Source organism: Moschus berezovskii, chromosome 1 (assembly GCF_049115385.1).
Source record: "Moschus berezovskii isolate FMDL1 chromosome 1, NW_MosBer_1.0, whole genome shotgun sequence".
Classification (NCBI taxonomy): domain Eukaryota; kingdom Metazoa; phylum Chordata; class Mammalia; order Artiodactyla; family Moschidae; genus Moschus; species Moschus berezovskii.
This window is the reverse complement of record NC_142460.1, coordinates 93,356,316-93,372,966: the sequence shown is the minus strand read 5'-3', so window position 1 is coordinate 93,372,966 and position 16,651 is coordinate 93,356,316. Positions and strand designations below refer to the sequence as shown.

The 16,651-nt window shown below is 34.6% G+C and overlaps 1 protein-coding gene across 8 annotated transcripts in view; it reads left to right on the top strand.

Annotated features, from left to right (window-relative positions):
* Window positions 1-16,651, top strand: part of DLG1 (discs large MAGUK scaffold protein 1) — a 287,420-nt gene that overhangs the window by 97,430 nt on the left and 173,339 nt on the right. Inside the window, exon 1 of one of the 8 annotated variants that reach the window (XM_088838003.1) lies at window positions 10,761-11,832. The exons of the other annotated variants lie outside the window; for them this stretch is intronic. Within the exon in view, the coding sequence (XP_088694129.1) occupies window positions 11,599-11,832 (234 nt within the window). The 5' untranslated portion in view covers window positions 10,761-11,598. Of the gene's footprint in view, window positions 1-10,760; window positions 11,833-16,651 lie in introns of those variants that run through there. 8 annotated transcript variants of the gene reach the window in all.

Below are 16,651 nucleotides of genomic sequence, written 5' to 3'. Positions count from 1 at the left end.
TTATTTATTAGCATTCTAAAGATATTTTAAAACTGTATTTTATAAATAACTTTTATTCATTGATACGATCTTTAAGCCTAAGAGTTCTCATTAAAGAAATAGGTATTATATTTCAAATACCCACAATGAAATATTTTTAAACTTGTAAAAAAATAATTTAGTAGGTTCAGAAAAAGAGCTTAACAGTATCTTTGAAGTCCAATATGTGGCTTTACCTGACACCATCACCTGTTTCTCCCCTCAGAAATAACCACAGTCCCGGTTTCACATGTTTAGATTTCTAATCAATATATTGTTTCCTTTGCATGTTTTTGTTTTATATAACTGGAATTATACTATGTGTAATCTCAACTTGCATTTTTTGCTCAACATTATATTCTCAAAATTCATTATTTTCACTGCCCTAGAGTTTTCTATTTTATGAATATGCTATAATTTACCTTACTTTTGATGGCTGTTATTTTCAGATTATTACTAGTGTTAAAAATGCAGTTAAAATTGTAGGTTATATATAACATCTTTACAGATAACACCAGATTATTTTTCCAACTGGTTGTATAATTTATATTTTCAACATCAGTATATAACAGTTTTAATTGATCTATAGTCTCGGTATTTTTTTTTTTTTGCCATTGTTTTGGGTTTGAAGTAGCATCTTACTGTGATTTTAGTGTACATTGCACTGTTTGATAATACTGATCATTTAGATTTCCTATTCTGTGACATACCTTCTCAAGAATTTTTTTCATTTTTGTATTGGATTTTTCTTTTTACTGATTTGTACAAGTTCACTCTATATTCTGGATTCTAATCCTTTGTTAGTTGTATGTATTTTATGTAAGAATCATTTCCTACTAGTAAACCTTAAAGTGGACTTTGTAATTCTCTTTGAGGTATGATTTCATATTACTGGTTAAAAAGTTTAATGATTATATAGTATCACTAAGATTTTTAGTTAATAATTTTTCTAGGTATTTGTCCATTTCATATTTTGAAATATTCTCAACATCCAATTTTTTTTAAATGTCTGCAGCACATTTAGGTGTAGCCCCTTTTTCATTCCTAGTATCATTTATTTATGCCTTTTTCCCCCTTGGTTATTCTTGCCAAAGAAGGGTTGCTTTCAGAAAACCATGTCTTTTACTAGAAAACAGACTGATGATTGACAAGGGAAGGGAGTTGGAGGAGGGATGGATTGGAAGGTTGGGACTAGGAGATGAAAGCTTTTATATATGGGATTCCCTGGTGACTCAGAGGTTAAAAGCGTCTGCCTCCAATGTAGGAGACCCGGGTTCAATCCCTGGGTCGGGAAGATCCCCTGGAGAAGGAAATGGTAACCCACTCCAGTATTCTTGCCTGGAGAATCCCACAGACGGAGAAGCCCATGGATGGATAAACAAAAATGTCCTACTGTATAGCACAGAGAACTGTATTCAGTATCCTATGATAAACCATAATGGAAAGAGTATTAAAGAGTATATATATGTATAACTGAATCACTTTGTTGTACAGCAGTAATTAATACAACATTGTAGATCAACTGTATACCTAAATAAGTAAATAAGAACATCTTTTAAAAAAATCTTCTCCTGTGCTCCTCCCCCATGTGCTGCCACACCCACCCCCTTTCATATACACATATATACATACACACACACACATGCTTATGTACATATATAAATGTGTGGATAGCCTCCATATCAGTCAAAGATTGTGTTTGGCAGAGGCGGTCTGATCTTCCCCTGGGAGGATAAATGAAAGTAAAGTACACAGGGGGAAAAAATCAGTTGGCTATTAGTGACAGTTTTCCTTCTATTTTTTCCCCTTTCTCCTCTTACCAGTATTATTTTATTTTTTCCTACTTTCCATGAGTTTATTCTGTTTTGATTTTTTTCCCCCCTGGCTTCTCAGTTTGGTTGCTTATTACATTATCAGCTTTTTCTAATGCTATTTGAATTTGTAAATTTTCCTTTAAATAGTACTTTATCTGTAACCTATGGGTTTAATATGAAATGTTTATCATCATTCAAGCTTTTTATTTCTATTATGATTTTTCTTTGCTCCATGAGTTGTTTAAAAGTATTTTAATTGCATTGCATGCATGCTCAGTCATGTCTGACTCTTTGCAACCTTATGGACAGTAGTCAGCTAGTCTCCTTTGTCCATGGAATTTTCCAGGCAAGAATACTGGAGTAGGTTGCCATTTCCTACTCCAGGGAATCTTCCCAACCCAGGGATTGAACCCACCTCCTGTGTCTCTTTCACTGGCAAGTGGATTCCTTACCACTGCACCATCTGGGAAGTGCCTATCATGTCTTCTTTTCAATTTTATTTTTTCATCTCGTTTTTCCTTCTTACTAGCTTGGAAGTTGTTCTGTTTCTTTTCCTTTAATGGTCATTCTAGAAATTGTTTTAGAAGCTTTAATATACATGTTTCACTCACAGAAATTTAAACAATAAATTTACTCTCATTTTGAACAACAAAAGAACCTTAGAATACGAATTCTAAGCACTCCTTCCTGCTTTATATGCTGTTATCAGCCTATGCCTGTTTTCCCTTGACTGAATTAATAAAATCTATTTCTTCAGTTGAAAATCCCTCCCAGGTATGTATGATTCTTGTTTCTAATATTTTGGGTTTTGGTGACTATAATTGTTAAAAATGGTCCAAAGTCAATTTGCACACACTCAAGCTCTCAGTTTTTTTGTAGGTGTTTGGTAGTTACTTCTGTAGGTATGCAGATTCTCATATAAGCATACATTTTAACAGATAATGAGCCAGGTAGCATGAAGTATTGTATATAGCCTCTTAAAAAAAAAGTTTTTTTTTTTTTGTTTGGCTGGGCTGGATCTTAGTTGTGGCATGTGGGATCTAGTTCCCTGACCAGGGATTGAACCCAGTTCCCCTGCAGTGGAAGCTCAGAGTCTAAGCCACTGGACCTCCAGGGAAGTCCTTAGCCTCTTTAAATATGATGAAGCCTCAACTTTCTGTTGTCGTATAAATGCTCACTCTAGGCAAATAAAACAATATTGCAGAGACCAAGATTTTGTTACATAGAATTTCTAGACATCTTGGGGATTAAACCTAAGGCGCCATCCCTAAGGCTCTAAGCCTTTTCAGAGACTTTTCTTTCCCTTGTACATGAGTGGATTGTGTCTTTAATTCAGCCAGTCCATATAAATGAAGTATAATGAATTTCAGCAGTGAAAGCCCACCTCATTCATTATATTTGGGGAGCTTTTGGTGTTGATCAAAGATTGATATAACAAAATTCCTACAGTAGCCATTTACTTTATACTTAAATGTTAGCTGACTGGTCTAGGAATGTGAATTCTTGTTTAGGACAGCTGACTGTCTATAAAGTAATGGTTCTCAGCTGTGGCTGAACATTGAAATCACTTTAAGAAGTTTTAAAATTTATATCTCAGAGATTATGATTTAATTGTTCTGGGATAGAGTCTGGCTTTGAAGAGTTATGACAGTTCTCTCGGTGTTTCTTGTAGATAGCCACTGTTGAGAAACACTGCCCCTAGAACCTAGCTTAATTGAACCACCATACACATCTTTACTGTCTGTCTTAAAGTATTTTAAAGTAAATTTCTGACATCTCTTAATTTAATCCTCACTCTGCAGTGAGACTAAGTATTTCCAGTTGTTGAAAGAGAAAATGTTATACTTCTTAAAGATTTTCTCTCACTTGCTTCCTTAATTTGATTCCTTTTCTCCTGATTTTCTTACCATAAGAGAAGTCAATTTGCCTTATTCTTCTGGTATCTGCTTTAAAAATGCTTTTGTCCTTTGCAGTTAATTATTAAATGATAAAGGATTATATCTCTCATAGCATTTCCCCCCTTCCTGGGCTTTTTAAAGACAAGTTTGACAGTTCGGTTCAGTTGCTCAGTTGTGTCCGACTCTTTGCGATCCCATGGACTGCAGCATGCCAGGCCTCCCTGTCCATCACCAACTCCCGGAGCTTGCTCAAACTCATGTCCATCGAATCGGTGATGCCATCCAACCATTTCATCCTCTGTCATCCCCTTCTCCTCCTGCCTTCAGTCTTTTCCAGCATCAGGGTCTTTTCCAGTGAGTCAGTTCTTCACATCAGGTGGCAAAAGTATCGAAGCTTCAGCGTCAGTCCTTCCAATGAATATTCAGGACTGATTTCCTTTTAGGATTGACTGTTGGATCTCCTTGTAGTCCAAGGGACTCTCAAGAGTCCAGTGCCACAGTTTAAAAGCATTAATTATTTGGCATTCAGCTTTCTTTTTGGTCCAACTGTCACATCCATACAACTACTGGAAAACCATAGTTTTGACTAGACAAACTTTTGTCAGCAGAGTAATCAGAACAAGATCCAGTTTCCCCCACAGTCAGTATCTCCCATCAGGAAACTTCCATAAGCCTCTTATCCTTACTCATCAGAGGGCAGACAGAATGAAAACCACAATCACAACCACAAAACTAACCAAACTGATTACATGGACCACAGCCTTGTCCAACTCAGTGAAACTATGAGCCATGCTGTGAGTAGAGCTACCCACCCAAGACGGACAGGTCATGGTGGAGAGATCTGAGAAAATGCGGTCCACTGGAGAAGGGAATGGCAAACCATTTCAGTATTCTTGCCTTGAGAACACCATGAACAGTATGAAAAGTTTGACAGAGGTTTATTTAAAGAAGTATGTTATGAAGCTTAAAATTTCCTTTACTATAAGTTATAAACCACACCTTTTTTATATTTTGTCTTTTCTGAAATTGGCTTACATCTTATAGTTTGCTGTTGTTATACTATTGCCATAGTGAAGGGCAGTTTGAGTATTTGTATGCAAATCTTTGACAAATGTTGGTTAAAATCAAGAAAGTACTAGCCTCAAAGCATCTTAGTGTACTATGGTAATAATTCAACTGGTCTCATCGGAAAGCAGCTGAATCTATCAGTCCTTATATGCCATTATCTTGCTGTTTCTCATTTTGTTTTCTTGTATAAGATATTAACAGCATCAGTCTCTGAAATAGTTATAGATAAACTTCTGGTGCAGTTAGGTAGAGAAACTGGATATCATCATTGTATTCTCTGTTTTTCTTGCTGGCTCTCCTGATTTATATCTGGGCACTGATAAGGATTTTCTTTACCAGTAGAAGAAATTATCTAACTTCTCTTCCACCTTTTTCTAAGTCATACTTTGCATCTTACTGTTTTTAATGACAGGTTTTTTTTCCTATTATAAATTTGTTTTACACATTTTCTCATGTTAATTTTTTTTTAAAAAACCTGATACATTATATTACATAGTATATTTGTACTTTGATGAACACTTCTGGTGTTCGCTGTTTGTTATTTCCATTTTTACTAGGTTTCATAAAGAAGGCTGCAGTGAATCATCTTGGGGCATCTAAAGAATGTTTTGGTTGTTTTCTTAGAATGGTTTTCCAGAAGTCAGATTACTGGGTCAGAAATTTTGATAGACTGGATTTTTGAGAGACTATTTTCTGATACATTTGTAATTTAAGAATTATTAAAACCACCTTTTGGGGTATTTCTTCCTGCTTCTCCTGTCATATGCATAGATTAAAATTTGAGGAGGGAGCATAGAACTGGGGTAGTATAATAGCAAAATGGTTCAGGTTACTTTGTGTTAGAAAACCAAATTTTTTAAAAACAGCCTTATTTTGACAAGGCAAGTTTTAATTTAAAAAAATTTTTTACAAATAGCTGCCAATGTTTTAGGAAACTTAATAATGAAGTATATTTTATTTAAAATATATATAAGATTACCATATTAGGAGTCTTTTTTTTTTTAAAGCTAATATAAAGAAGCTCTCAACTTTTGTAGTATTGTGATTGGAATGAAGCAAGTAACACTGTACTATACATAGAACTCAGTATATGAATTATTATTTTTTTAATTTGAAAAGTTACCTTTGAATAGTAGCGATTTGCTGAGTAGAATGTAAATTAGGCACTATTTTTGTTGTTCACAATTCTTATGAATGTCAATAGAAAAATAAGACTAATAGATGATTGCTTTAAAAATCAACTGTTAGAATATTAGTTTTGTTTATTAAATAACATACATTTAGCATTTATTAAACATCTGTGCTGGTTAGTTTGTTAAACTTCAGTGATTGGTATTTTTATGGAGAGATATTATAACATGGTATGATGTAACATGAAAAAGAGAGAAATTAAATTCTTGAAGTATTCTTAAAAAGAAAGTTGACATTTGGACCTCTGCTGAAGGATGTGTACAAGATGCCAATTCAGAGAAAACAGTTACTAGAGAAAATAAGTACAGTGGGAGGGTGATTGTCTGAGGAAACTAAAAATGCAGGAAAGTTCATGAACTGTAGCTGATGTTTAGGATGGTTGTTAGGAAATGAGGACAAGGTAAGGAAGACCTTGACCCTGAGCTGATGAGTAGCCCTAGGAAGGTTTTGCCACCGTGAACCATGCTGTGAGATAATCTATCAAGGCGTTGTAGTGCTAATGCTGATTCTCTTTACTGAAGTCATGAGTGAAATAAGATAGTGATTGAAAGTTACTTAATTCCGTTATTAGCATAAAACATAAAAGTATGATTTGGACTTCCCTGGCAGTCCAGTGGTTTAGACTGTGCTTCCACTGCAGGTGGCACAGGTTTAATCCCTGCTTGGGGAACTAAGATGCCATTTGGTGTGGCAAAAAACAAAAGTGATTATTTTTAAAAAGTAATTGTGATTTAGGACTCTAAAAGAAACTGGAAGTTTCTTGTCAGTGCTAAACAGTTTCAGGAAAGATGTTGGCGACATAATGTTGATAAATCCTAACCTGAAGGATACGTACATAGTGGGTAGATTTTTGTGGTACATGAGAATCTTAAAGGTTAGATTTTAAACATTCTAAATATAGTCATATGATATATAAGAACAATGTTTAAGATACTTTAAACTGAAAATGATCTAAGAATTAGGAAAAATGGCCAGAACTGTAAGCTGAACAAATAAAATCTCAGCCTTTTTCAAAATAGATTTAAACCTAGATGGAGTGACAAGGGTGAGATGGCTTAGTATAAGATGTTACAGTGGTCATTGGATAAATAAAAGAGTTCATGTTTTGACTTTGTCTTCAGTGACAAGGAAAATTATTTTTTATGTGCAAAGTAAATGTAGTTGAGGGACTTGAAGACAGAACAGGGTATGTGAACAGATAATTATTTTAAATAAGTGTATCTTCTATCCTGGAAGCATTTAATCCAGTAGTACTAATACTATCCGGAGAATGCAATGGCAAGTCACTCCAGTACTCTTGCCTAGAAAATCCCATGGAGTGAGGAGCCTGGTAGGCTGCAGTCCGTGGGGTCGCTACGAGTCAGACATGACTGAGCGACTTCACTTTCACTTTTCACTTTCACACATTGGAGAAGGAAATGGCAATCCACTCCAGTGTTCTTGCCTGGAGAATCCCAGGGGTGGGGGAGCCTGGTGGGCTGCCATCTATGGGGTCGCACAGAGTCGGACACGACTGAAGTGACTTAGCAGCAGCAGCAGCAACTAATACTATCAAATGAAATCACCAACAGCAGTTGGTAGTTTTTTTAATATTGTGAGAAACAGGGGTAGCAGAAGAATGGATATAAGCAAACATGTGCCTGTTGAACTACTTTAGTACAGGAATAGAATCTTTCCCACTTTGAGTGCATACTGAGTACTTTTTGAAATGAACTTTGTTTTCACAACTCCAGAGCATTTTAAAATACTGTTGAATTTTATCTTTCTTGGATGACACTGGTGTATAAGATGAGCACACAGTGTGCATACAATATGACCACTAGATGGCGCTCATACAGAAGGAATTTGTGTATAAATGATCAGGTAAATAACAAATCTATGTTATCAAACTTATCTTTTCTTAACTTAGCACAGCTGCATGTTTTAAAATTTAGTAAGCCATATTATAAAGATAAAAAGGTAAGGAAAATGTTATGTTGGATTTATAGTATTGTTGACTTTGTGGTTACTTAGTAATTTTTTTTTTCTAGTATTTTAGAGGTTCAGTATTGTTTTTCCTCTCATGCTTCAACCTTTTAAAAATTTTCACCAAGATTATTTAATCATTGCCTTTGTTACTATATCTTAAAGTCTTCTGGGTTTATTTGCGAGTTTGGAAATGTATACAAGTATTTGAGGGCCTATCCTGTGTAAATTTTTGAACTGTCCTTACCGTTTAATGTTATAAAATAAACACTTCTCACAGTCATAAGTTTTTCATTATCATATTTAAAGTATGTAAAAATCCACTAAATGGATATGCTTTGTTTAATTATGCTTTCTGCTACTGTGTATGTGTGTGTGTGTGCACGTACGTGTGCACACTCAGTTGTCTCCAACTGTTTGCAACCCTATGGACTAGCCCTCTAGGCTCCTCTGTCCATGGAATTTTCCATGCAAGAATACTGGAGTATGTTGCCATTTCCTCCTCTAGGGGATTTTCCCAACCCAGAGGTCGAACTTTCCTGCGTTGGCAGGTGGATTCTTTACCACTACGCCACCTGGGAAGCCTCCTCTTGTTTAGAGTTCTGCTGTAGATAATATTATCGTTCTTTGAAAAAGAAAGATTAAGCTATACAGAAAAAAAGAATATTAGGTGTGGAGTATAGCTCAGTAGTAGAGAATCTGACTGCAAAAATAAAATGTTAATTCTTCATATATTATATTAAAATCTTAATAGTGTTCTCTTCGGTGATTTAAACATTGTGTGGTATTTTTTAAAATATACTATTTTAAAGAGACTTTGCAAGTTCTATAATTAAAATTTTGTTTTAATGGAATAGAGTATCTTTCAGCTTTGCCACATGGGTAGGGTTATTTTAAAGCAGAGATCAGTGAGGACTTGGGTGCCTTCTGCTTCCCAGTCAGATTGTATGAAACCAATTGTGAGTTAGGTACATGCATGATTTTGTGTGCGGGTGTTGACTATGGGCAATCGACGAGATGACCCTAAATTTCTGTAGCTAGGTAATGGGACATATTCATAAAGAAACCTGTCTCAAAACTCAGTTTTTTTTTTTTTTTATGTCATTGGGTTTGCATAGGAAATTTTTAAATTGAAAAGTATTTCTCATTCCGTGTATGGGATGGAGTATTCTGTTAGCTTTTAATTGTTCCCAAGTCTTTGGCTGTCTAGCATAAGAAATTATTGTATATGAATGACTGGGTGTTGTTGATACTGTTTTCAACTTAGGTAGGATATTTGCATTCAACATTTGTTTTCAATATCCTTGTCTTTACCAATTCAGGGTAACAGAATCTATATAAAATCTAGGTTTCCACCCTAGTTTTCCATCATATATGGGTCAAGACACACATTTAGGGGCCAAACCAATTACTAGAGCATTTGTATAAACCACACTAATTGGGTTTCCAGGGGGCGATAGTGGTAAAGAATCTGCCTGCCACTGCAGGAGACACAAGAGACACAAATTTAATCCCTGGAGATTGGGAAGATCCCCTGAAGGAAGAAAATGGCAATCCACTCTAGTATTCTTGCCTGAAAAATTCCATGGACAGGAGCCTGGTAGGCTATAGTCCATGTGGTCACAAGGAGTCTCACTTGTCTGAGCACACAGCCAATTACTAGAGCATTTGTATAAACCACACTGATCAGTACCTGGTCCATGGTAAGACTTTTTATTTTTAGTTTGTTTTTTTTCTTTAGAGAGTATTCTTAGTTCTTTGTCTACCCTTAGTGTTTGCTCTATTCCCCTACTGCCAAATAGATAAGACCAATCTGTATATGGCCGTAAAACTGCCAGCAACTGTTTGTAGAGTCCTTGGGAGGAAGCAAACTCTGCTATAATCTGTCATAAAACGTATTACTTCCAGCAGTCCCACATGACTCTCAACCCTTTTGGGGCATGTGTTTGTATCTTAGAGGTGGATCATAGAGACAGTGTTTGCATCTTTTCTTGCCAAATCAGGATTTGTAGTAGACCTAGAGGTTGTGGTTTGCCAATGCTACATCCCAGTAGGCTGCATTTAGTTGGTGCCAGTAAGCAAAAGTAAGCAAGATTTTGTAGATCTGCATCTGAAAAAAAATATTCATGGCTGAGGTTGGGAATTATGATACGGTTATATCAACTTTAAAATTGAGTCATTCAACTACTGGTAAATTTTGAAGTACCGTTTTTATTCACATATTGTTTATAATGGTAATATATTGTGTTATATACTAATGTAGCACAGTATTGGAGAAGGAAATGGCAACCCACTCCAGTGTTCTTGCCTGGAGAATCCCAGGGACGGGGGAGCCTGGTGGGCTTCCGTCTATGGGGTCGCACAGAGTCGGACACGACTGAAGTGACTTAGCAGCAGCAGCACAGTATTAGAACAGATTTAGGAGTTTGTGGTTCTCAAACTTAAGGGTGCTTATTTAGGGGGCTATTTAAAAATGAAAATTCTCAGATCTCCCTTACCCCTAAAAATTCTGATAGGGAGAGGATACCAGTCTGCATTTTTTTTTTTTAACAACCACCCTAGGTTATTCTGAGGTGGACTGCTGTGTGGAGAAATACAGACCTAGATATTAGATGTTAGAAAGTATTTATTTAACAAACAGTGTTATTTTGTGAACCAGAGTATTATTTATGTAGTATTAGAACAAATATGTTCTATTGCTATAAAATAAAAAATTTAGCATTTCTTTTTGTATTTTTACAAATTCATAACTTGATAATGTTTATAACATATATGAGAGGATGATGCTGATAACAATGCTTTTTTTATTACAAAAGTACCAGAAGCCAAATACTTATTTTGCTAATTATTCTGTTTCTGTCATCAAACTCAATTAATCAAAGCACTTAAGACCAGTATATTACATAAAATGATCAGGTTACATTCCAAATGGATTTCTCTGTATCATTAGATCCTCAGAGTTTAATGTAGATGGTACCTTTTAAAACCTTAGTGCTATTTAATGTAAGTGCCTTCCCGATGTAGAAATTTATATCTGAATGAAAAAGACTCCTTTAGTAAAATTATTTTAAACAATTAGAAGTGTTGGCAGAGAGAATCTTCTCGTATTTTTAAATTCAGTTCATATTTATAATTTATTTAAGCAGTGAAGATGCCATTGGATTTTACTTCAGACTGCGATTGAACTTGGTAATCCAGGGTTTCTCCACCCAGTACATTAAATCAGGCAGCCCCAAAGGGTCTTGGTAGTCCAGTGTTTATAACATCCTTCTTTACCTGCTAATCAAGCTCACTTCCTGGATTTCAGTCCGTCTAGTTATCAGCTAACAAAAGAACAGCTTTTGGTTCCTGCAGACGCTGGTGAAAAAATAATCATGAGAAAGAAATCCACCTTATGCCGTCTTTTTTGCCTACAAATATAAACTCAGCCATCATACAGCTAACAACAGGTACAGAGGAAAGATGCAAGCTCTTTCATGGGAAGAAATTACAGAGAAAATGAGCATCCTTTCTCAAGGTTTTTATTTTCCCTGATCTACAAGTGATGCTGCTGTAATTCTGGCTGCAGTTTTTACCGATCATTCACCACTCAGCAGCTGGTAGAGAAGTAAGACTGCTTGGCAACCACCTGCAGGGCTGCAGAGATGAATTACATTTTCGGGAACAACACACTTCTATACTCACGCGCCAGTCGAGGAGGCAATACTAGCTCTAGCCATGGCTCGGTAGGCCCAAAGCAAAAACACTGGGCAAAAAAGGGCTCATCAGATGAACTGCAAGCTGAGCCAGAACCTTCACGCTGGCAGCAGATAGTTGCATTTTTCACTCGAAGACACAGCTTTATTGACTGCATCTCGGTAGCCACCAGCTCCACCCAGGTAACATACCACTTGTTGAAATTATTTTCAGTATATTTTGGTTCATGTTGCTTTGCAGAAATGTATTAGTATAGATTTCTTATTATTAAAACATAATCTTATGTACTGAAACCCTGGGTGCGCAGAAATGTGTGTTTTCAGTCCATCTATGCAGGTCTTTAGCACAAAAGGGGAAACAAAAATATTTTCCCATTTGCTCTTATGTAATGCCAAACAAAACAGTCTCAGATTCTGTTGAATGACTAATCTAAAAATATAAAGCCATTCATACATAAATTAAAATGTGCTTTATTAATGTTTGTCTCCTAATTTTCAGACTGTGTTAAATGCTATAAAGTATGATGTCTGACAAAAGAAAATGTCTGTTTGTTTAGTTATTATATGTCATTAAATAACCTCAGGGAGATTGTTGCAGTCAATAAGCAAGATAATTTGAAGTATTTTTATTTTCTAGTGTTTTGAGAATAGATTAAATTGAATACAGTTGTCTATTATTGTACATGCTAATATCTTAAAGTTATTATAGTATGTCTTTTTCAAGGGATGTAATGAATCCTTCCATTTCTGTAAATATATTACCTAGGGTTAATTTGATAGTAAATTTGAATAATTACATGATAATAAGTTTATTTTATCATATATTCAGTTGACAGTTCAAGGAACTGAGCAAACACTAAAAGTCTCCAAATTTTAAAAAGATGATATAAAACAACTTTTTGAGGAGTATTAAAAATATAAGGAAAATATAAAGTTAATAATTTGATGAAATACCTATTATTTGGTATTAAAGGAGGATTTGGGGAATATTTTTATTTTAAAACATGTTTTTAATAGATATTCATTCAACTCTAGTAAAATGAAAATTAGTCTAATTTAAAAACAAGATGAGAATGCTGTTGTCCTTTGACATCAATCATATTTAAATTAAAATGTAGACGCATACCTTAGGGCCTTTTAAAAAAAAAATTCCTTTAATTGAAAACCATCTTTTAGAAAAAGAATTAGAAGCAGCACAGTAAGTATAAAGTAACTGTCAAATCTTCTTGGTTTTGGTTTTAGAATTGTCTTTCAATAATTTTTATTTTAAAATCTTAAATTTCTTAAGTAAAAACATTGTACTTGTTTTTCTTACATTTTTGAGAGAGATGAAGTTACTTAAGTAGGTAGAGTCGTTAATAGTTTATAAGTAGGCAGTGAAGTTACTTATAATAAAAACTTAAGAGGCAATGATTCATTTAACCCTTAGGTTGACTTCTGCCCCCAAGAATTTAACTAACTTAATTTTAACTGCAGTTACATATACCAAAAAGGGACACAGGGGCTAAAGCTAGGTAGGCATTATTATTCCTTGTGGATTACTATTAAGTGATATTTCCATTGTCAATGAGAAAGTTATGTTAAAAACTTCAAATACACACTACCATATGTGTATATGCAGACACAACCATTGATATATAGTTCATCTTATAAGATAACATACAAACACAACCAAATAGTTTACCTAATAAAGCTATTGAAAACACACAATTACATCAGTTACCTAGGAGTTGGGCCATAAAGTTACTATTGCATTGCACTAAAATAGTCAGGATTTTAATGAAAACTCTAGTTGGTCCTACAAAGCTATTTAAAATTTTATCTTCCTCCCATTTGATTCATATCACTTATGTATACTGACAAATGACTTATTTTTATTTCTTTCAGCCCTTTTTCTGTTACTTATTTTGTCTTTTTCATTACCTTTGTATTTCGTATCTGTAAATATAGACTTTAGGTCAGAGTTTTAGCTTTTATTTCTCCAGCTCTGGAGTACCAACATATCAGTTTTCATTCTGTGTTGTTTTCCTCACTGATGAGTTGGATATTTTATATGTCAAAATCTTTTGTTGTAACTCACTGAAATTCATTTTACAAGATGAAATGTAATAGGACTGAGAACGAATGTGAGACCTATTTAGATGTTAGTTAATCCTATAATACATTTTTATGTTTCATTTACTGACTCATGTCTAGAAGTTTTATTTTTTAGCACCAGAGAATTTTTATATTGTTAAAAACAAAGTAGATTAATGAAATTTTGTAATTTATTGAGCATATGCTATATACGCTCAATGTATGATAATTTTTTGTTCTATCATTATAAATAGTAACAGTAATTACCAGGTCTATATATATATGTATGATAATGTTTTGTTCTATCATTATATGTATGATATAATGTTTTGTTCTATCATTATATGTATGATATGTATGATAATGTTTTGTTCTATCATTATAAATAGTAACAGTAATTACCAGGTCTCTTGTTTCACTATTGTCAGAAATATTGTTTTCTAAGATTTGATAGGAAGATTAACTTTGATTTTAATTCCTTATAACTATGATGTATGGTACTTCTAGCATTCTAGAGAGTTGTTATTAAATGCAGTTTTACTAATTTGAAAGTAATTACTCTGATTTAATATCAATCCCATCAAATGTCCTCTATAAATAGAAAACTTATATATTCACTTAAATTGCTCATCTGTTTAAGATATTTGTGTTTACAACTATGATTTTGTGTCAGATTCTACTGTAGCATGTGGAACTTAGTAGAAAAATCATTAATATTTTTTAAATGTTAGGAAAGCCAGGTGATTATAGACTTCTCCAAGACTCTCCCTCAGCTTCTCAGATGGGGCTTGCCGTGAAGTTGGTGCTCAGTACATGTTTATGGAATTGACTGATTAATTAGTTTTCATTTCTCTCACCTAACACCTTGTTATCTCATGGCCTTCCAAAATATGAAGCCTAATCTGAAACCTCTTGGGTACTTATCTTTATTGGATTCACTCTATTGCCATCATAAGTGCGTTTGATTCTTCACTGTAGCCCATCTCTTCCTCACTTCCCTTTTCTTCTCCTTCCTCACTTCCCTTTTCTTCTCCTCTTCAGATTTTCTTCAGGCTACACAAACCCCCCATCATTTCCTCACCCCTTTGAATCTTTGCACAGTGATGATAACCATACAGTTTGTAAATTGTCACTAATGTCTGTCATTTGGCTGTATCCCAAAAATTTACATTGTGAATTTTTTTAATGTTAAGCTGAGTTTCTTGTGCATTATTTTACTTGGTGTAAGTTTTTCTATTTTGAGCTCCAATACTACTTGTGTTCTTAATTTTGATTAGTCATTATAGAAAATGTGGGATACTCATTGTCGAGCCCTCCTCAGTTCCTCATCTCAGCCTTCTTTGTGATATTGTATTTACGATCCTTTGATGTCTGTTTGCCCTGTCCTATTTAGTGTATGCAACTCTGTTCCTATCCAGGACCAGTTTTTATATTCAGCAAGGATTTAAAGAATTCTGGCATAGTACTTCTAGACTTTGCTACTTGATTATTTCCGAAGTAAAAGCTTTTATCTACTTGGTGATGTCAGTGTTTATTAATGAAAATTGTAGCCGTGTAAGCTTTGAACAGCTGTAATGTGGTAGATCACTTCAAATGTATATTTAGCAACTGTTCCCATATTTTGAATTACTTCAGAATCCCTAATGTGGATCATTAGAAATGTTCAAAAAGAATTTCCTACCTTCCCCAGACAATTGACCTGCCAAATTAAGCTGAAGACAGCAAAATTCTCTTCCTAGGAGTAAATGAAACAGATATAATGATTTACCATAATTGAAGCAGAACAATAAAATTTTAACAGAAGTGAATATTAGCCACATGAATTGAATAATCTGCTTTTTAGAGGAAAAAAACTCTGTCCTAAATTAAAATATAAGAAACCACTGTTCATTTAGATGCCCACTGTTCAGATACCAGAAAAATAGGTTGATTTGTATAAAAGCATACTATTTATCCTAAACAGGTACATTCTGGAGTAGAAAAGATTTAAGTTTTAGGAGCATTGGATATACTGTCCCCAAAATGAAGACAATAACATCAACTTCATTGAGTTAACTGATTAAACAGTTAAATGTATATAACATATTTAGTACAGTGCCTGGCAGCTATTATTTTTATTATTTTATTTTTTATTGCTTAGTTTTAATAGTCTTAAAATTCAAAGTAGATAATTAGGAATTACGGTACCTAGGATAGTGCAGTTCATTCAGACATTCTGTACACTTTTAAATCCTCAGTTGCAGAATTTAAGGGAAGAGCCCCAATGAGCACTTCAAATTCTTGGTAAGCCTGCCAGTTCCCTGATCTTGCCTTCCTTCCCAGTACTCACTTCTGCAAATGCTAAATCAATCACAACTAGACAACTAAAATTTAACTGATTATCCACCTTTTACTGGGATTCCCAGGTGGCTCAGTGATAAAGAATGCCCCTGCCAATGCAGGAGCCACAGGAAACGCAGGTTTGATCCCTAGCTTGGGAAGATCAATCCCTTGGAGGAGGAAATGGCAACCTCCTCCAGTATTCTTGCCTGGAAGATCCCATGGACTGAGTGAGGAGCTTGGCGGGTTGTGGTCCATGGGGTCACAAGGAGTCAAACATTTGAACCAACTAGCATGCACACACCACCTTTTACCAAGCTTGCCATCAGAACTAATTTTATACTTTGCTTTCCTTTCATCTTAATTGCTACAAAAAATCCAAGCCTTCCAGATCACTGTCACTTATTTCCTTATCTCTGTTTGACTTTGGTTTATTTCTGATCTGTTCTAAACTCCTGTTTATCTATGATCTCCCCATTTCTTTCACTCTGCTCTTTGGAACTCCCAGTTCGTGATCACCAAAATTTCCTTTATCCTCAAGCTCTTCTGTGATGGTTTATCTCATCTTTTTTCTCTCACAGAAATCTGACATTCCCCCAAGAATACT